The sequence below is a fragment of the Eublepharis macularius genome, chromosome 4 (genome assembly GCF_028583425.1).
Source record: "Eublepharis macularius isolate TG4126 chromosome 4, MPM_Emac_v1.0, whole genome shotgun sequence".
NCBI classification, from domain to species: Eukaryota; Metazoa; Chordata; class Lepidosauria; order Squamata; family Eublepharidae; genus Eublepharis; species Eublepharis macularius.
Genome location: NC_072793.1, coordinates 35637362 through 35660006, shown reverse-complemented (window position 1 = coordinate 35660006; position 22645 = coordinate 35637362). Strand labels below are relative to the sequence as shown.

General features: G+C 42.4%; 1 protein-coding gene across 2 annotated transcripts in view; it reads right to left on the bottom strand.

The window, feature by feature from the left end:
• SEC14L1 (SEC14 like lipid binding 1) overlaps positions 1-22645 on the bottom strand; it is a 61592-nt gene that overhangs the window by 27111 nt on the left and 11836 nt on the right. For both annotated transcript variants that reach the window (XM_054976292.1, XM_054976291.1), the window contains exons 2-4: positions 22080-22170; positions 874-1023; positions 651-782 (exon numbers count right to left, since the gene is read on the bottom strand). In XM_054976292.1, coding sequence (XP_054832267.1) covers positions 651-782; positions 874-1023; positions 22080-22142 — 345 coding nt within the window. In that variant the 5' untranslated portion in view covers positions 22143-22170. The remainder of the gene's footprint in view (positions 1-650; positions 783-873; positions 1024-22079; positions 22171-22645) is intronic.

Sequence of the window (22645 nt, the reverse complement as noted above, 5' to 3'; positions counted from 1 at the left end):
TTAAGCCACAAGGGAAAGGCAAAGTATAGGCAAAGGCAAAGATCCAAATAAATAAATGGAGCAAGATGGCTTAGATCTGGTTCCCAGGTAATCTCTCATCCAAGGATTTTGATAATTCAGTGCTGTAGGATTATGTTCAGAACAATACTTCAGAACAGAGATGGGCACAAACTGAAATACGAACCAAACTTTAGGCTGGTTCATTTTTTAGTTCATCACTGTAGACAGCCTGGCGCCGATCAATCAGTTTCCTAGGCAACAGGGGATGGACTTCCTGCAGGCCTTCTGCTGACCCAGAAGTGGCCTTCTGCCGGCCCGGAAGTGACCTTCTGCTGACCTGGAAGTGACAATTTGCTGACCTGGATGTGACGTTTTCACGAACCAAATGAAGCATTTTGCGAACCGGGAAAGGTTCGTGAAAGTTCATGGTTTGTGAAATGCAACAAGCCATGCACCATACGGTTCAGTTTTTTTCCGGTTCATGCCCACCTCTATTTCAGAACATGATTAAGTGCATGTTAAGCAGCTGAAGTGTGGTGGAAACCAAGATGTGCAACAATTATGGCCAAAAAAAATCAGACCTCTTATCAAGATCCTGAAAGCTCAATACAAGCGTGGTCCTACCAGTTGGATTCCTCAGCCATACTCACCGTGTAACAGCAGTGTTCGTTAATCACAACTCTGTTTGAGAAGGTTTCATTGTAGGCCTCTATGTGTAAAGTGCGTTCTCTTCTGTTCAAGGAGTTCTTCTGGATAAAGTAAACATAATCTACCCCCGCAATCTGAGGAAAAAAAAGCAAAGACTGGGTTCAGTCAGCAGCATCTTTGTACATAAGTATTTAGGCCTTTAACTCACCTCTCTTGTTCAGTTACCTTTTTCAGCAGTCGTGGTGCATCTACGTCCAGTTTACAGCGTCTTTCAATCACATGGACAGCTCCATCATCGCTCTTGAACTCGTTCATAGTATCGCTGGCTACAAACATGGGAATGAGGGGGCATGTGGGAAACCTTCTTTCATAAGCCTGTAAAGACAAGGAAGGGGAAATACACTTAAAAGCTCTATTATAAGACTCTTCAGAGAGCATTTTCACATGCTTAAGCTAAACTGATCATAAATTATAACCGTTTTGTTTGTTTCAATAATCAATTGTTACGAGAAAACCTGTGATATTAACAATGTTGAGTTGTGCTTCTCAATTGTCTATCAACAGCACAATATGACACTGGAGGATTTTAAGAGTGAGACTAATTATTCTTCAGAGACCCACCAAAAGGGTTTCCCAAGTACTTCCCCTGAGCCCAATAAAACTTGTTCCTTACGCTAATGCCTGTCCCAAAGCAGAGTCACTTAGCTCTTTTGATGACTCCAGTGTACCATTTACCAGCCTGTACTTGTGTCTAAGAACATAATGCTTTTTATTAAGTTGTAGCACACCGATGGTTTCAGTTAAAAAAGGGAGATGATTGCAGTGCATCTTTCAATTTTACAAAATAAGGTACTGTGGAACAGAAAAAGAGAAACACAAAAGACTCCAGCGTTCACAAGACAATCCAAGGCATCAGATTTACTTATTTCATATCTTCTATTCCCCAGGCCATGTATGATGACAGGAGCAAATCTGGCACATACATGCTATCAAAAAACTACCTTCCTCTGTAACAAGGCAGAGACATCTTATATTCCTGTATTTGGCTAAGGTTATCAGTCATCACTTATACAGCATGTTTTATTCTGTACCAGTCACAGGGGAATATGTTTCTTGTGGATGTGAGAAGAAATGGGAAGAAGAGACAAGTCCTATATGTTAGGAAAAATGCAGCTGAAGTAAGCAGGTCTAGTTGTTGTCTTGTTGCAGACTTATAACCGGTCCTACGCCCAAATCAGCAAAATAGCAGATTTACCTAAGGGCCTGATCCTTAGGCTAAAGGGCTGTCAGGGATATAGAACTGTACAAGAACAGATGCTGGATTTGACTAAGTCATAGAAGATGCCTCTGCACATAGAAACAGGGTTAGCTTGGCCCCATAACTAGACGGGCCACAAATGGAGTCTAGAGGTCTAGAACAGAACAACCTTGGGAGAGGGGCACGAAACAATGTAATAACACAGTTGTATGGCCATGTGAAGATTAGTAGAGCCTTGTATCAATATATACACAATGTACTAAAGCCCAAGTGCAAAGACCGTCTGAGAATGGCAGGAATATCTAACTTCTCAGAAGTTAGAAATAGAATTCACAGATGGTGAACAGTTACAAAATATTCACATGTTATGAGAAACTTGTAATCACTAGTTTTACACAGCCTTTGTTAAGATAAAAGGTAGCAGGAATTAACCAGTTTATTATTTTAAGAAGTTTTAAATATGGATAACCTTGCCTGGTGTTTGAAGTTTTAAGTTAACAAGTTAGCCAAGAATGTGCACCCCTTTGAAACAGGACAGACACCTATAGATAGGGGATGGTTCTGAAACCCTATAGATATGACAAGCTGAACTGCTCAGTAGCTTCCTCTTAGAAGGTGCTCCTTGCCTGTCACCTTATCTTTGGGTAAGATACTTCTTTGGACTCATGTAATTGCTCCCAATTGTTTTTGCGGTTGTTTTAATGGCGGGTATGATTTTCTGTTGGATTGACATGATATTAAGAATGTTGAACAATCATGTTGTAATAATAAAGGCTTAAAATGGAAGCTGAGATTCTGTGATAGTATTACTTGAGTACTACACCCGATAATGAACCTAAAACATCTGTAGCGTACCCCTTGTCAGGAGTTAAATGTTTTGATATAAGAACGCTAACGCAGGGCTTCTTAAGTGCATGCCTGTATTTTAATCAGGCCTGGCCAGAGTCACCCAGAAGAGGACTCAAGCTAAGAGAGTAAGAAAAAGTGAAAGCAGTTGCCTCTAGCAGCCAGTTCTTAAAATGAATGTCTTGTTACGAAGGTCATGGCAGGGACCCAGTTGTCACTGCAGCAACCGCATGAAGGCGTGATGTCCCAGGCACAGTTTGTTTGTTTGGGTCTAGTTCTCATCAAAATGTTAAAACTACTTTAAGCTGTCTGCAGCACCCCACATCTTGGTAGGATACAAGCTATTATTAGAGAAGGTTGATATTCTTGGAACTGTTGTGACGCAGCGCAGGCTCCAACAGCTTCTGAATTTCTTCCCTCCTTTCTCAGAGGAGAAACATGCAGCAGTAGCCACAAACGTGATTTAGCTCTCGCTATGTTCCATAGCACATTTAGTACAGAAAAAAAAGAACATAGGATGTTATGTTTGCCACTGGGGATTTTACACCTTCATACTCAAAAGGGAAACTTAACATGAAATACTCTGTACTTCCCGCTACCTTGCGTTCCATCTTTTCACGCTACAGTTCACTACGTCTCAAAAGAGAATCTTAACCAACACCCAACATGAACGTAAACATAAAGCAGAAAAGTTCATCTGCTTCAACATTCAGATGTATGTGGTAAACACTGAAAAGCACAAAGGAGCCCAACAACAAGTGATTAGTTTGTGGACTAGTCATTAACTAAGTATACTATACTTGCCTATGGCTTTACTGGGTTACGTCAACTCTTTCACAGAACACTTCAAGCAACTAGAGTGTTTTATTTATCCCATTTTGTTTCTGTGCCTTAAGACAAAGAGACAAAGATTACATGGCCAGGAGAGTAGAATTTTCAAACTATGCATTGTTCCATGGCTACAAACCTGGCTTAAACTTTAGACAACAGTGACGATGTGATTCCATGGAATTCATACACATACATCCCCCCTCCTTTGCATGGTCAAAGCAGGGCTACACTGAGAAGTAGATGGCTTCCAGAAATACCATGGGAAAGAAACCTTTCAGCCCCCCCCCCCACCAAAACCTATGACAAATTATCATTATGCCTGCAAACACACGAGGAGGAAGGGGAAGGAGATGAGCACTGTATACCTGACCATACCACCCCTCACCCTGGTCAAGCCCCAGTGGCACTAGCAACAATGCAGGCCTTGCCTTGGTCCAGCACATCCAGGAGATGGTGACAGGTATGCCTATTGCCTTATCACATACTGCTAGACCCTAGTGATTCTACTGGAACTGCTGGGCTTGTCTTGTTTGCTTGGGCAAGGAACTGGCCCTGCATGCCTAGCAAAATGGTCTGGCACACGTCTGTTGGGCACACATTTGGAGATAGCCTGATCTTCTAGTCTGCACCTTACTCTATCTACAGAATTTGCATTTACAATTATTCTGAATCTGTCCTATAATTCACATGTATACTAACTACTGCTGCCTTAGGCTATAAGTTTATCTTAACATATGCTAAGAAATATTGAAGAAAAGAAATAAGTACCAGTTTCCTTGGCTTAATAGCAGCACTTACAACCTGGAAAACCAGGAGTTTCCCAGACAGGAATGTATCAGTTAAATCCTGATATTTTATTGTATCAAGAGAATTTCTAGAGAATCCTGCACAACCTGTAGCAAAGCACCCTTCAAGAAATTCAACCTTTACAAGCCCTTCAGCTTGCATGTTTATTTCCACATGCCATTAACAAGGCTTGCCCCACAACTTTAGGAGAACTCTTAAAATGTCTTGTTTTCTACAGCTGCAGGCCACTTACTAAACAAGAACAGCAAGCTTATCAACTCACACAGCGACTGCATCCTGAAACATTTGCCAATGATAGAGAATGCGATAACGTCCTGCATAGAAGATACCTTCTGGGGTCATCTTGATAAAAGTTATTGAATAAACCCTAACTATCTGTTTTAATGTGGTTGAATAGCAGAAGGTTATTTTCAGACATAAAATGCAAAAATGTTACCTTTTCCTGCTGGCTTCCATAGTCTACCCGGGCTCTTCAGCATTGCAGTGTTAGACCGTGTCCTGTTTCTCTGAGTTTATCATCTTTCTCTTTAAGGGCACCCTTTGTAGATGAGAATCCCTACCATGCACTACAGAACTTAACAACTTTTATTGCTTCCTTCTAAGACTTCCCAACTCCTTCCTACACCTAGCCCTACTCACATTCCAACAGTTGTCATTCTGCATATATCACTCTATGGCAGTTTTGATTTGCTGAGCCAATTATTTCTATCCCTCCTTAGAAAGCCTTTCCTTAACAAGCTTATCTTGTTTCCAAGCCCTTTCCTCTTTCTTCCTCCATGCCTCCACCCCCTCCCATCAGTCCACAAAACAAAACATTCCTGTGTTGTCCAACAAGCTACAAGCACTGCCATCCATATGTTTTGCAAGGTGGCTGCCATATTGTTGCCACAAAAAAGAGTAGTGGCATAATCTTGAGTGTAGATCCCCACTAATCATATGCTAGTTCATAGCACTAATTCACAGTTCGTTTACAGCTAATTCATAGCACTAAATCACAGCACACAATTCAAAACGTTTGCTCTCTTAAGGCTAAGAATTAAAAACAAAATCCCTAAAAGTAAAAAGGACCTGTGATTGTTTCTTGGTACACACACAGCTCTTGCCCTGTGGGCTCCTAAACCTTCAGGTTCCAATGGCTATATACAAGCAATTTAATGACTGAGAATTAAATGATCTCTTTGGGTACTTCTTATTAAAATGAACCTACTTAAAGCACCGAACAAACCTAACCTAATGTATGGCAATTCTTGTATGCTGCTGAGAGCCAACACTTCTTCCTGTTAAAAGATATTTGTAAGACTGGACATCACATTATAAATATTAGGATTCTCTTTCAGCCCTGCTTTAGTTTTTTTCTGCTTCTGGATGGCTCCACAAAAGCAAGGAAGGGGGTGGATGGATGGGAAGAAGTATAATTAAATTCAAAAGCAAGAACTTGTACAGTATTTCATGCATCACAGAAGCAGTGCCTGCAGATTATAATCCATGAATACAGCACAAATACGCATAGATTGCTGATAAACTTAGTTTAGAACTCAGCATGTTATACAACAAAAATGTGCTTCTCAAAATTAAATCATGTATGTCATACACAGATTAAAAAGAATTGGAGGTGCAGAGCAGCCAAGGCTCCTGAACTGAGTCCAAAAATTTGCCATTTATAGTCCCCCTTTCTCACTGAAACACAGGGCGGATTACATGTGGGAGATTAGTACTGCCAATATCAAGGACACTTCAACAAACAAACATAGCATATCATGGAAAAACAATTCTATTAGAAACCCACTGCTTATTCTTCTTTTGCGGCCCAAACAAATTGAATAGTTCTATAACTTTCACAGTCCTGTGATTGCAAAGTCCTAATTTTGCAAGAGGCCACAAGGCAAGAAAATTAGACTTTGCAATCATGTAATATTTATGTCTGGTTCAATATTTGTAAAGCAGGAACATAACATCTCTGCTTGAAGCTGATTAAATAAACAGGTTTCGCTTACCGTAACTGTTGTTCATCTAGGTCTTCCGTGCAGGCACACATGGGACTGCGCACGTGCAGGCCTGCTGATTTCGGAGATTTTTATAGCTCTAGAACACCAGGGGGCGCTCTTGCCTCCCAGCGCGCATGCACGGCCGCTTTCCCGCCCAAACGGCCCTACAGGAGGCGGAGCGCCCCACACATACCCTCAGTCCTCTTTCGCCACCGTACCACAAGGGAGTACCAAGAGACTCAGTGGGGAAGGAGGGAGGGCATGTGTGCCTGCACGGAAGACCTAGATGAACAACAGTTACAGTAAGCGAAACCTGTTTTTCATCCACCGTCTTCCTGTGCAGTCCCACATGGGAAGATTACAAAGCTTAATACCTGGGTGGAGGTGTCACAGATGTGTCACCCAAAGATAGAATGCAGAACTGCTGTGCCCACTGCTGTCTCCTTGTGGTCCAGGATATCCAGCGCATAATGTTTTACGAAGGTATCCACTGAGGCCCACGTCGCCGCTCTGCAGATGTTATGAAGAGGAATACCTCTCAGGAGAGCCGCCGAGGATGCCTGGGACCGAGTGGAGTGGGCATGCACCTCCAAGGGACAAGGTAGGTTAACAGAGTCATAACAAGCTAATATAGCTTGGACCACCCATCTTGATATAGTCTGAGATGTCGCCTTCCTACCCTTCTTTTCACCCGCAAAACAAACAAACAGATTAGAGTCCAATCGAAAGGATTTGGTTCTGTCTAAATAAAAGAGGATAGCCCTGCGGACGTCCAACAAATGCAGAGCTCTCTCTGCATCTGATGTCTGTACGGGGGGAAAAAAGGTAAGGCAAGTTCCTGTGCCAAATGAAACTTAGATACCACTTTCGGTAAAAATTCAAGCTTGGTTAGAAGAACGACCTTCTCAGCGTGAATTTTCAAATACGAGGGCTCCAAGGATAACGCAGCCAACTCCCCCACCCTCCTCGCTGAGGTAACAGCGAAGGCAACCTTCATGGCAAGGTAACACAAATGACAAGTGGCCAGAGGCTCAAAAGGCCCAGACATCAGCCAGGCCAGAACCAACGGTAACGACCATTGAGGGACTATGGCCCTTACAGGGGGAAACATATTATTGAGGCCCCTCAAAAACAATCTAGAAGTATCATGGGAAAACACAGACTTCCTATCTATAGGAGGATGGAAGGCTGAGATTGCTGCCAGGTAGACCTTCACAGAACTGTTGGCCAACCCCCGCTGCGTAACCTCCCACAAAAAATCAAGGATCTCAGAAAGGGAGGAGAGAAAGGGATTCACGTCCCTGTGTTGACACCATCCAGAAAACTTTTCCCACTTAAAAGCGTAGGATTGTCTGGTGGAAAGACGCCTAGCATTCAGTAATACGTGGGTTACTGCGGCAGAGAAGCCAGATCCGGTATGATCAGCCAAGCCGTCAGCCGGAGCCTTCCTACATCATGATGCCGAACCCCCCTCCATGTCAAGAGGTCCAGGGTTAGCAGGAGACTGATCAATTGTGTCTGCAACTGCAGGAGGGTGTGGAACCATGGCTGCCTCAGCCAGAAGGGGGCCACCAGGATGACAGCCGTCCTGTCCCTCTGGATCTTGCTGAGGACTCTGGCTAAGAGCGGAAATGGGGGAAACACATAACGCAGGGGACCCGGCCACTCGAGTTGAAATGCGTCCCCACAAGACCCGAGGCCTACACCTCCCCTGAAGCAATAGCGTTGCATCTTGTGATTCTCCTCCAAAGCGAAGAGGTCCAGATCTGGAAACCCCCACTCGGAGAAGATTGGTAGTAGGTACTTGTCTCGAAGGGACCACTCGTGATTGTCCCCCTGGAGCCTGCTCAGTTGATCTGCCCTGGAGTTCTCCACCCCGTGGATATGCACTGCACGTAGCCACACAGCGTGCTCTATGGACCATGTCCACAGCTTCATCGCCTCAGTGCACAGAGTCACAGATGCCATGCCACCCTGTCTGTTTACATAAAACATCGCCGTCATGTTGTCTGTCAGAATTTGGACGGACTTGTTCCGCACGGCATCTGAAAAGCAGGTCAGTGCATTTGAAACGGCTCTCAACTCAAGCAGATGTGTTCTGTACGTTCTGCCTCTGTCCACGCCCCATGGGCATAAGATCCCTCACAGTGAGCCCCCCAGCCCAAGAGAGAGGCATCAGTAGTAACTGATATTTCCGTCTGGCGATAGTCAAATTCTACACCCCGGAACAGGTTAGACTCATCTAACCACCAATCCAAGGAGGCCAATACCCTCCGAGGAATCGATAACCTCCTGTTCTGAGAGTCATGATTGGGCAAGAAGGAGGCATTAAACCATAGCTGTAAGGGTCTCATGAACAACCTGGCCAGTGGAATTACTGCAGCTATAGAGGCCAGACACCCTAAGAGAGTCTGAACAAACCAGGCAGACTGGAAGCGGCATTTCTTAAGACTAGAAATAAGCGCTTTAATCCTAGCCGCCCTCTCAACGGGCAAAACCCCCGCATTTTGCACCCCATCCAAAACAATTCCTATAAATTGAATGGACTATACAGGGGTCAATTCCGACTTTTTCAGATTAACAAATAGCCCCATCCGAAGGCATAATGCCAACATAAGGGAGATCTGGTTAGACACCTCAGCTGCAGAGCTGCCCACCAGTAGCCAATCATCTAAATATGGAAATATGAAGCACCCTTGGAGCCTCAAGTGGGCAACCACTACAGCCATACATTTAGTGAACACCTTTGGGGTGGTGGCCAACCCAAACAGTAGGACTCTTTACTGGAACACCTTGTTGTTATACGCAAAGCATAAGTATTTCTTGTGCTCCGGAAAAATGGAGATATGAAAATAAGCATCCTTTAGATCAAGGACTGCAAACCAAGAGCATGAAGGTAACAGGGTTAAAACCATGTGCAAGGTCACCATCTTGAACTTGCGCACCCTAATTGACTTATTCAAGGCTCTGAGATCAAAAATGGGTCTAAGACCACCATCCTTTTTCTCAACCATAAACAGGTTGGAATAAAAGCCCAACCAAGGGGAGTATCGGGGAACCTCTTCAATTGCCCCCTTCTTTAAAAGGGCATCCAGTTCAGACAGCATCGCTACCTGTGGAGGTTCAGAAGGAAAGACAGGGAGTCGCAAGTAAGGTAAATCCAAAAACTCAACTTTATAACCATACTTAACAATTTCAGAAACCCAAACATCAGAACCAATGGAACACCACTCCTCCCAGTATGCACTGAGCCTGAACCCAAAAATGGGCTCAGGTCCCTGTAACTGTCAGAATTGTTTGTGCATCTGGGGTGGATCTTTAGCCTGTTGCTGTTGGGAACCAGGCTTGGAACGTAGACCCTGCCTTCATCTGGAGAATGGAGGTTGCGGGCTCTGGTAACTCCTATGGGTTTGGTAAGCGTACCCATGGTAGGGCTGGTACCGATGTTGCCAGCCTCTCTGCGAAGACCAATAGTAGTGTCTAGAAGGCTGCTGTGGAGCTTGGTGAAGGACTCCATACGACCATGCTGTAAGATGGTCTGTTCTCTTTTTTGACAGGAATTCGTCTGTCTTCTCAGAAAAGAGAGTGGTACCCTCAAAGGGTAAATCCTCTACTTTGTTCCTTGTCTCTGGCGGGAGTGCAGTTGTGCGGAGCCATGCATAACGACGCAAAACCACGGCGAAGAGCAAGGATCTAGCAGACGTGTCTGCCATGCTTCTGCCAGCATTTATTTGGTGGCGAGAGAGACGAGTTGCCTCTTCCTCAATGACCCTGAGAAGGATTCTCTGATTTTCAGGAAAGTGTGGGAGGAAGGATGCTACTTTCTTCCATAAGAAAAGCTGATAGGCAGACATTATGGCCACGTAGTTTGACACCTTGATGCCGAATGCAGCAGATGTATAAAATTTCCTCCCAAGCGTGTCAATCTTTCTGCTGTCCTTGTCAGTAGAGGCCGACATCGAACCTTGTCTGGACCTTGCCTGCATTTCTTCCATCACCAGCGAAGACGGGGACGGATGAGTCACTAGAAAAGGATGGGCATCATCCTTGGTCCGGTACAGACCTTCCACCTTTCTATTAGTGGGTGGTGTAGATGCAGGTCTCATATTCAACTTCTTCCATAGACCGATAAAGCTTTCAATCAATAGAAAGGCCACAGAGGGTGTAGACCCGGAATAGATGTGCTGGTAAATCTTGTCCGTAAATTTGGACTCAGTAGATGTCACCTCCAGGTCCAGTGCCTTGGCCATGTGCTGGAGGAGCTCACTGTAAGCCCTGTAGTCATCTGTGGGTGATGGTTCCTCTGAAGGGCCGATCTCAGCCTCAGGTGAAACTGACACAGGAGACTTGCTGTACCGTGCTCGACTCTGACGATAGTCAACCTCAGACAGACGTGGAGTCCGACGAGATTTGTCATAAGACCCGACCCGAAGGGAAGGAGATAGAGATCCTCTCCTATACAAACGGTCTGAAAAGAGCAGGCTGTCCCCCCGGTAGTATTGGTAAGCTTGTATATCGCTGTAATGACGGTCTCTTGAATGACTCCGAGAAGAGTACAGGCTATAACTATGTCCCAATCCACTCCGAAGGCTCTCCTTCGATTGAATCGAGCCCGATTCATATGATGCCGATCGAGGTCGCCCCGAAGGAGTAGGGGGCTTCTCAATGGGTTCCAGTTCTTCCTGTGGAGTCACCCTCATCGGAGGAGTTTTCAAGGGGGCTCGGTCTTTGGACCCTCAACTTCTCTTCTCAGGGGGATCGGAGCCGACTGTCTCTGTCGGAACTGACAATGGAGTCGAAATTAGACTCTCCAAAACCGCCCTATCACACCTGGAAGAGTGCTTGCGCTTCTTCTTCCGCCTTTCCAGCTCAGGTGGAGCTCTGGACAACGCGGGTGGTTCCGAGGTCATCGGTTCCAAGGATGTCGCCAGTTGCAAAGCAGGCAACTCAGAGAAAGCAGGCGGAGTTGCCTTTGAAACTGAGGGGGATCGCCTCTGAGAGGCAGTACTCTCCAACACCGGTGCGACAGACGACGCTGAAGGAGGTCGGCTCCGAGGGACCTTCGGAACCGATGGAGTCGGTTCCGACGCGCTCCAAGTCGAGGCGGTAGATCGTTTTTCCGGCCTCAATGTAGAACGACTCAGGGAAGGCAAAGAGCGTGGCGTCTTGGCACCCACGGAGCTAGCAGGTCTAGAGGTTGAACCGGACACGGTAGATGGTGGTACCTTCGCAGGTGGATCCGAAACTGCCATGGACCGTTGCCAAAGGGAAGCATGCAGTCGACCCGCCCATTCTGCCCTGGCCTTAGACGTGAAGGCTCGGCAATGTTTGCATGCCTGGGTATTGTGAGTCTCCCCGAGGCAATAAAGGCAATTAGAGTGCCCATTTGACCTGGTCATCTTCCGACTGCAGGTCACACACCTTTTGAACAGAGCTGTTTCCGACACTGCAAACGAATAGAAGAGCTAGAAACCTCATCTATCGGCAGCGAAAGAGAAACTGAAAGTATGTGTGGGGCGCTCCGCCTCCTGTAGGGCTGTTTGAGCGGGAAAGCGGCCGCGCATGCACGCTGGGAGGTGAGAGTGCCCCCTGGTGTTCTAGAGCTATAAAAATCTCCGAAATCGGCAGGCCTGCGCCTGCGCAGTCCCATGTGGGACTGCACAGGAAGACTGTGGATGAACACAAGGTTCCAAAAAAGTGTTTACATTATGGCAGTTTGTTACATATGATCAGCATATACATGGAGTCTTGTCCCTAGTTCAGATATCCAAGATTCCTTTATCTAAAGAAGCCTCTTTTTAAACTCTTCTTTGATAGCTTGGAAAGAGGATACAGAATAATTTCTTAAGCTGTTAATGCTATATATGAGCAAGTATTTTGTTCACAATAACTAGATGCAGAAGCTGTTGCAATATGGTTCAAAACCCACATAATAATTAATCCACTGCAGCATTTATCAGCCTCTCCCATATTTCCTAGTAAGCTGTGTATAACAATTTCCCCCCATTTCTTCAACTATTAATAGAGGAACAGAAACTCCTGTGTTTCACTACACTTTCCTAGGGATATTATCTTTACGCAATCATTTATCCTGAGACAACCCTTCAAATCTGACAGCTAGATTAGTTAAATAAGGAAGACAGCCCAAAATACATGAAGACTCAAAGAACCATTTTTAAGTGCAAATCTTCTGTATATTACAGATCATAGGATTCTTACATCAATGCCAATGCTGCCTGTTAACAAAATAAGAGTCAATGAACAGCTGCAACATGACCAGACAAACTTCATATGTTACATATAACTTGTGCCAGTGTGGTGTAATGGCTAGAAAGTCATAAGCCAGCTTCCGGTTCAGATATTCACACTTCCATGAAAACTTATCGGGTGACCTTTGACCAGTCACACACTCTCAGCTGAACATACCTCTCAGGCTTGTTGTAAGAATAAAACAGGGAAAGGAGAACCACATATGATGCTCTGAGCTCCTTGGAGAATCAGTGGGATAAAAATACATGAGGTAGAATATCATAGTTCAATAAGGATGGAATTAGATCAAGGTTTCCAACATGGCTCCTGTGAGCACCACAGCACCCACCACCACCTTTCCTGGTGCCCACCAAGTGTTTTTAGGAAGCAGGCAGGGTCATGTGGGACTTTTGCCCAGAAAGGCTTCTGATTGGCTGTGCAGATTTTTTTAAAAACTGCCTTCAGCAACAACTGCCATCACAGCACAATGATCTTTGCTGCATTATTTTTAAAAAAATACATTTTTATTAACATTTTAAAATCAGTGAACAGAGTTAACAAAGAACAACAAAGTAATAGTTAACTATATACAATTATGTACAGGAATACTTAATCACGATTGGTTATAGCTTCGAACAAGAAACAAGGATAACAGATAATAGTCAATAGGTCAGCTTTGTTAAGGTTCATATAACTAGATCTTCTTTGGGAGCTATTACTTCAATCTTGAGTAACAAAAAGTAAATGTTTGGGAGGATGCTGATCTGTGATAGAAATAAATTCAATAAATGGTTGTCATTTTGCCATAAAATCAGTTTCCCTTGGGTAATGTTCAGTTTGATATATTTTATCATATATTTTTTCTTGTACATAGTGATCCCAAATTTTTTCTAACCATTTATCTTTTGTGGGGATTGTTTTGGATTTCCAATATAAAGCCAGCAAGTTCTTTGCCACAACCAAAAGATTGCCAATGAGGTCTTTTCTGATTTGTGGGATTTCAATTGTATCCCATAAATTTAATTTGCTGCATTATTGATGAAAAACTGTGTGTATGCAAGAAGAGATTTTAAAACAGTATGTTAATTTTAAAGGGCATCCTGTTAAGTGGAGTTTCTGATTGAAGTGCTGTAGATTTACTACTAGTTATGCATAAGCTCAGTCCCTGACATTTTGCAGTTGGTGCTCCCTCCTGTGGCATCACCATTTTGTGATTGGTGACCACCACACTGTCAGAATTACAAAGGTGCCCACAGGCTCAAGAAGTCTGGGGACCTCTGAACTAGATGGTAGGACAAAAAAGAGCCCAGCTGTCTTGCATAATATCCTCTCTTTCCCCCCATAACACCTAAGAATAGCTGCATAGCACATGATGCAATGTTGATCACACTGAGTTTCCTACCTTTGGCAAACACAGAAAATGAAATGGCGTGAGGTCAGGAATACCCCATGCACTACATGACCAAGTCATACTATAAAGTAACCATCATCCTATGGAGGAAAGCAGGAAACACTAAAGTGACTGATGTTCCATAGAGTTTTTAACTGTTCTACCGTTGCCCTTTCCATGTATCTATTAGAATATGACCATCAACACTGATGGAGATTCCATTCCCCTGGTGGGGGTGGGGGACCCTCTGTTCCCAGTCTCCACTCCCTGCCACCTCTCACATGGCCGGCAGAGGTAAAAGGTGCAGGAACAAGTCAGGAATGCCAGGGCATGCTCCTGTGCACTCCAGAAAGTGTCTGCATAACATTAGGAATGATGTAGAAGAGTGGGGTCACACCAAGGGTCAATTTGGTAAAAATCATCTCCCAACAATAGATTGGGGGGCTGATTTTTACCAAATTGGTCCCTGGAGCAACAGACAAGAAGAAAAAGTAAAAGGTGACAAAAATAGAAACAAAATTCCAAATGCTGATTTTCGGCAACTTGCACACAGAGACTAAAAGAACTATTATAATTACCACTGCAAAGAAACAGAAGAAATCTGTTCCACAAAACTCAGGAAATCAAAAGGAAAATACAAATCAAAGCTACGGATGTTGAAAGATCAACACAGAAATGCAGTAACTGATTAGGTCAAAATAATGAAATGATGGAAACAAACTGAAGAACTATACAGAAGAGATGGAAAGATGACAGATTCCTTCAAAGAAGAATCTTTTGACAAAGAACCCAGAGTCTTAGAAAGTGAAGTGAAAACCACACTCAAAGAAAGTGGGAGAACAAATCATCAGGAGTAGAAGGTATACCAATAGAGTTTTTCCAAGTTACAGAAACTGAATACATCAAAATCTTAACAAGAATATGTCAACAAATATGAAAACAAAACAATGGTCTGCAGACTGGAAATGTTCAATCTACATTCCAATAAAAAAAGACGTCAAAAATTGCAGCAACCATTGGAACACTGCATCAATTTCCTATGCAAGCAAAGTGATGCTCAAAATTCTACAATAAAGACCTTTATTATATATGGAATGACAAATGCCAGTTGTTCAAGCTGCATTCAGAAAAGGAACAGACACTAGAGATCATACTGCAAATCTGTGATGGCTAAAGGAGCATATTACAGAATTTCAGAAGAAAACCAACCTGTGTTTTATAGATTACAGCAAAGCTCTTGACTGTGTGGATCATGAAAAGCTATGGATGTTGTTGAAAGAAATGGGTGTGTTACCACGTCTGACTGTTTTAATGAGCAACCTATACTCTGGACAAGAGGCTATTGTTAGGACAGGATATAGGGAAATAGATGATTTCCAACTGGTAGAAGTGTCAGACAAGGATATATATTATCTCCCTATTTGTTCACCCTACATGTAGAACATATCATAAAGAAAACTGGATTAGATTTTGATAAAGGCATTGTGAAAATTAGTGGAAGGCAGGAAAGAACTTTAACCATTTAAAATATGCAGATGACACCACATTACTGACAGAAAATCGTGAAGACTTCAAATGACTACTGATGAAGGTTAAGGGAGAAAGTGCCGCAGCAGGATTACAGCTGAACATCAAGAAGTCAAAGCTAATGACTACTGAGGAATTACAATTTTAAGAGTGACAACAAAGAAATTGAAATTGTTGAAACTGAATTGAAATAAAATGATTTTCTATTCCTTGGCTCAGACATCAACCAAAAGAAAGACAGCAAAGAAGAAATGAGAAGGAGACTGAGACTTGGAAGGGCAGCCATGAAGGAACTAGAAAAGATCCTTGAGGATAAAGATGTGTCACAGGGAACCAAGATCACGAAAATCCACACTATGGTATTCCCTATTACTATGTATGGATGTGAAAGTTGGACAACAAAGAATGCTGACAGGAAGAAAATTGACTCATTTCAAATATGATGCTGGAGGAGGGTTTGGCAAATAACATGGATGACCAAAAAGATAAATAAGTGGGTTCTAGATCAAATCAAGCCTGAATTTGCCCTAGAAGCTAGAATGATGAAACTGAAGCTATTGCTCTTTGGTCACATCATGAGAAGGCAGTACTCACTGGAACAAACAATAACACCAGGAAAGACAGAAGGCAGTTGGAAAAGAGGAAGACCAAAATGAGACTCAATAAATAACAACATTCCATTTATATACCGCCCTTCAGGACAACTTAATGCCGCACTCAGAGCGGTTTACAAAGTTTGTTCTTATTATCTTCACAACAACCAAACAATCAAGAGGGGAATCAAACCCAGTTCTCCACTCTTAACCACTACACCAAACTGGCTCCAGTGAGCCATGGCTTCCAGTTTGCAAGATATGAGCAAGGCTGTTAAAAATAGGACATTTTTGTAGGTCTTGTAGGCCCAGCGTCAACAAGGGTCAAGGGGTGAGGGCAGTGCAACAGAAGACATAAACACTTTGTTGAAGTTAACAAAAGGCCACAACTTTATTGGCTACAACTTATAGAGCATTTGGCACCATGTAGGGTGTGGATCCCATGCACTGGTCAACCTGCCTGCTGGCCGATGACCCCCTCACCCCTTCAGCCTGCCTGCTGAAGGAGGAAATCACAGGATGACAGGCTGTGTGATTCCACATGGGTGCAAACCTCTTGTCGAATCCCACCACTACCTGGGAGTAAGCATGCCCCAACAGCCCTTAACTGGCCTTGTCCCTGCAATGTATCACCCCCAAGATCTCTTAAGAAGATCCCTAAGTATGGGAAAACTGGGCTGGTGGCCTGTTGCCTCCCAAATGGATCTGTGCCCAATGCTAAAACCACCACTCTCAGAGACAGAATACCAATAACATAAAGCAGAGATTTTGTAAACGCAAGAGCCAATATAATTCCCAACAATGCCTAGAATGAGAGTGGGATGGGTGGAAAGCCACTCCAGGAGTTGTGTGCTGGAAGCCTGGCTAGATCCATGGCTTTTCCATCCAGCGGACCAGAGGAAGGACTCATCCTCCAGGCCTCCCCACTCAAGGGAAGCCCTCCCCACTCAAGCTTGTCCAGCCTGCTAGGTTGGCTGGCTGGATGTTTGAACTGCAGGCTCCCACCCTGCCCACCTGGAGGCTTCTGAGAGCTGCTGGACCAATTAATGGCAGCCACTGTGCTCCACACCTCTGTACACTCATCAGGCTGCAAACTGGGGACCCAGGTAAGTCTGGGGCAGGAGCTTTCATTCTTAGTATGCAAAAGGGATGGGGTGAATCTACTCAGAAGAAACATTTCACCTCATGGAAAAGTGGGTTTTCATGCTCTGGACGGTTGGGTACAGTGCAGCATCATGTCTTCTTCCGCCGCCACCAAAAGAAAGAAAGACTCGGACATATTTAACCCCACAATGCATAAGGAAGTTGGCTTGGGGCAGAAATATACCCTAGAAAACAATGTGTGCTCTTCCACAGCTTTGATAGTGAGTGAAACAGGTTACATTAAGTACAGTTCTCATGGATTTTGAAACATAACTGAAAAAATGACACTATTTCTTTTCAGAATTTGTTCTTGTCCAAAGAACATATAGTCTACTGTAACATGCTTTTGCTTCAAAAATAATAAAAGATGGATTTTTTTTTTTTTTGCTGGCTGCATAGAATCTCATTTTCTCCAGCAACCAGAACAATGCAGTTTGAATACTTGGAATATACAGTTCCCCAAAACAGAAACATAACTTGGATGCATACCAATTAATTTAAAGATGTATAAACTGCTTCATCTATAGAAAAAGACTAAAGGAATACAGCATCATCTATATAAATTTAAATATATATATACTGCTTCATCTATAGAAAAAGACTAAAGGAATAGAGCATATACCTATTTATCATAAATATGGATTTCACTGAACAGGAATACAGAATATTAACCTGAGTCAGTCAAGAACAATGCAGAAAACTGCCTCATCATTAGTGACCAATGTAAACATTGATTTTCACATGCCTCTTGATTCCCCATTTTCCTCTTACATAGCGGCCTAAAAACATACAGCTGTTATTCCTTCATTTTTCCCTCATCAAGCTACCATAAGAGTTGAGGAGAAATGAGCGCTGCCAAATTTTTCTACTTCATGAAATTCCCTCAATTATTTTTTTGTCTTGGAAAGGCTTATTATAGCATGGTCTGAAAACGATGAAGACTAGCAGCTAACTCTACCAGTTTCCTAGTAAACCAACAGGACTAATCTAGAAGATGCAGAAAATACAATAGACATATTGGGCAGCTCTGATCTCAGTGCAGTACACACAGACATAAAAGATTGCCAAAGCAAGCTTTGAGAAAACTTTGCTTTTTTTCTTGCACTCCTACCCCTTCCTTGGGTAAATTGTGGGTGATTATATAACATTTAAATTCGCGTTGAAAATTAAACTCACAAGAACTCTGTCACTTATATAACATTCATTTTCTACATTGCTTCATTTTTCATCGCAAGCATGATTATGTTTTTTGCTATACTCAGAGTCAGCACTGTACATACACAAGCCCCAGGTCTCATAAAAGAAACGAAACCACATAAAACATTAATAATTTGGAAGGAACAGTCAAATCCTCACCTTTCAAATGACATCTACTGCTTGAAATCTTCAGGTGACGAACGTGGTTGTTTGAATCCTGGTTTTACTATTAATACTACACTAAATTAAGGTAATTTTTTTCCTTTTAAAGAGGAGTCAGCCTTGTAAAATTCTACGTTCAAAGTCATAGCTGATACACTGTTTTCTCATAGGTCTGTGCTATCAGTGATGTTAAATAACTGGAAATAACTCAGTGATTTCAATTATGGTACAATTTTAGAGAAACTAAAGGAACTACTTCAAGCTAACAATATTCCACAGAGGCCACATACTTCAATAGGAATGAATTTTGAGGCTAGTGTTTACAGCCCAAGTCAGTTTTTTTTAAAAAAGAGCTTTGCTTTTCCAAATTAAGTGTTAACTTACCCTGATACAATTCAGCACCTCTGGAAAAGAAAAGCTTATGTCTGTTTTCAGCAATATTAAATTTTGTCTCTTGAACAATCCTGCTCTACTGTTTTTTGTCCAGGCCAGATTTCACAGGATTAGAGATAAGAATCTACATTATTAGGATTGCACCCTTTTGAAGGTTAGATCAGAACTCTACATATTTTTTTTCTTAATGTCTACAGTCAATTAAAAAAATCTTACTGATATACTGAAAAGCACTAATGCTGCCTTGTGAAGCTTTCAGTTTTCAAGAAGTCTGCTATGTATAAAATAGATCTTTGGCACCTTTTGCTTTCTTTCCCCACTCTCACCTTTGTGACTTCTACAATGCCATGCCTCATACATGGAACAACTTTTCCTTCTCTGCTAAGCTTGATTTATATATTTATAGTCTGCCTTTCTCATTGAGACCCACAGAGCAAGTCTATACGATCAACAGCTAGGATATTCAATGAAACAAATACAATTGGATATGACAGGGATCCCCAACACAGTGCACCTTTCCTAGTGCCCACCAAGTGTTTTTAGAAAGTAGATGGGGCCAAGTGGGGCTTTTCCTCTGCAGGCCTTCTGATAGGTCACTGAAGATCTGACCTATCAGATCAGATTTTTAAAAATATTGTTTTGGTAGAAGTTGCCACCACAGCATAAGGATCTTCACTGTATGACTGAAGGTAAGCTGTGCCAGCCGTTTTGTGGCGGGCTCGACCTCCTGCAGGAGCCTTTCTGTGGCAGCCATTTTGTAGCTGCACCTACCACACTATATCAGTAAAATGTATGCAAGGGATCCACAAGTCAAGCTATAGTATTACAGAAGTGCTGATTAGCCACATAAGATCTTAAAACCAAATTAAGAATGCTCCAAGTCAGACAACAAAGAACTTGAACTATTTCTGCCAACTTCCTTTTGCAGAAAAGAATGAAACAGTTGAGGTTTTGACTAAAAGCACAGCTTGGAACTTGCTTTTTTAAAAATAATATGCAATTTATCTGAGTGTTTCTCTGTCCCTCATACATTCATCAGCACAACTGGTTCGCATGAAGCTCAGCTATCTCAAGAAATGGTACCAACAAAACTGTATTGTGTAAATTGTGTAAGTTGTACTGTGTAAGGGGGGTAGGTGGGTTGTTACTTTTGCTGGCCTCTTGTTAGCGTCCTTAAGTAACTTCCTACAGTACAAAAAAATTACTATAATCTTCTTTAAGAGCCATTTTCCTCATTCATCTGAAGAGTTTCTTTTTCACTTGACCCCAAACTCAGAGCGGGACCACAAGTGACGCCTGACACAGGTTGGACACTTGCCAGCTTCCCTCAAGTTTTGATGGGAAATGTAGGCAGCTTGGCAGAATGTTGGACAGGTGACAGTTGAAAAGTCCATTGGACAGCAGTCAAGAGAGTCAAGCTGCAAGTCCAGGATGCCTACATTTCCCATCAAAACTTGAGGGAAGCTGACTAGTGTCCAACCTGTGTCAGGTATCACTTGTGGTCCCGCTCTCAGTTTCTCTGCTTCTTGTTCAATCCAATTCACAATGTGTTATTGGACAATGGGTTGTATTCTACCATGGTGCTCAGGTAGGCTGGGGTCTTGGAATGCACCAGCCTTAACTGAACAGAGTGGCAGAATACAACCCATCCCAGTAAAAGATGATTATAAAAGAAACAATTTGATAAACGGTATTCAGATCTGTCATTTAAAATTAAGTGGTGACAGCACTCCTCTTAATACCATTGCATGGAGGTGTGATTAAATCTCTGTATTTTAAATTCAGTTAGCTCTGATCCAATTTAGAACTCTGCCTCTGTCAATGGAAACTCAGTCATATAGCAGATCTTTACAATCTGTGTAAAAGCCATTGTCAACACCTTCAGATGCTTTTCCTCCTACAAGTCCTGAGTGGTATTGCTAAGGTTTAGGAGAAAATTAATTTGTGTGCAAAATATACAGTTCTTTCACTTTCTTCCCATGTTTGCTGCTTATTTTGCACTACAGCAAGAGGAAATGAGTTCAGCAACTGCAATCTGTTTCAAGATGAGAGGCTGGACAGAGGATCAATTTTAATATCATGCCAAACAGCTGTTTACACTAGCCATAGCTTAGAAACAAAACTTTAGTTTGAGCTTCTAAACTACTGATGAACTGCAAATCAGAGATGCTTGTCAGCTTTTATTTTAATCAGCTTAGCATTTCAGATACCGTGACCTCCAGAGATGGCACAATAAACGTAAGTACAGTTTAGTCATACTTTATAACAAACCACAGTTTGTTGGCCGAAAGCAAAACGTGGTTTGTCAACTTAGATACCACATCAGACCACAACCGAGCTTCCAAAGTGAACCAATGAACCCTCATTGCTTTGCAAAGATAAAAAACACAAACAAACCGTTCTAGAGGAGCTCGACTACATCTTGCAAAAACACAGCAGATTATTTGATACAGATGCTGTTATTCTAATTGTCTACAGTCTTAGAGTCAGCTGAAACAGCTATGGGGCCCCAAAAGCAGATGTAAAAGAGGCTACCATGCAGTAGTTATAGCTGAAAAGATACTTAAATATCATACAATTTAAGGCAAGAATATATCGTAATGCTCAATGTATTAATTTAGACAAATTTATGCCACCTTTTGAGGAACCTGCCCAAAGTAGTTCACAAAAGAAAAATAATAAAAACAAAACATTAACAGATACTGATTAAAAATCTGGCCCAGTATGAAAACATAGACCATAAAAACAGGTTAAAACAATAGTTTCCAGAATGAAATAGTATTAAAAGATCAACCCCTTAATTTAAACCTAGGTGAACTGAAACATTTTGGCTTGGCACCTAAAATAAAGCAACATAGGCATCAGGCGAGCTTCTTCCATCAGTGAGATGCCACTATTGAAAAAGCCCTGTTCTTACCTCTGAAGGAGGGCTGAACGCACAGAGAGAATGGCTTAACTGGCAGGCTGGACAATATGGGAGGAGGCGGTCCTTCAAGCAGTCCAAACAACTAATACAGCAAATATGAGCAGATTAGAAAACTGATACTTACAGCCATAATTAACTCAAAGGGGTGCTTATACACCCTCACAGGAGACTGGTATTTCTGCACCATGGTTGCAAATTGTTAGTATTTCACAGATCTGAAAAACAAAAAGGTAATAGCATCAATTCATGCAGAATGACCATTAACTATAGAGACGAAAATCCCACACCCTAAAAATGCGTACAACAAAATGATTTAAGACAGGGATTTTAGTCAGTAATTCTTAAATGGTGTCACTGTCGGGATATTTTTTCTCCAACATTTTTTTTTAAACTTTCAGCATTGTATATTTAAATGTCACAGCTACACTCAGTACCATTATACTTGAACTACATTTAAGACGGAAATCACTATACTTAAATTCCCTCAAAGTATGAAAATCTATCCCAAGTAGTATTTATATGCACTCAATTGACTATTTTAAGCAAGGCATTTCTGGTTCAATTTATAACCACTCGATTAGAAAGCAAATGAATAGCAACACACTGCCCTGTATGGATACTGGCATCAGGGCACCACCAGCATGAAGCTCCCAAGGTAATATTTGTGCTGCACAATTTATTGTGCTACAC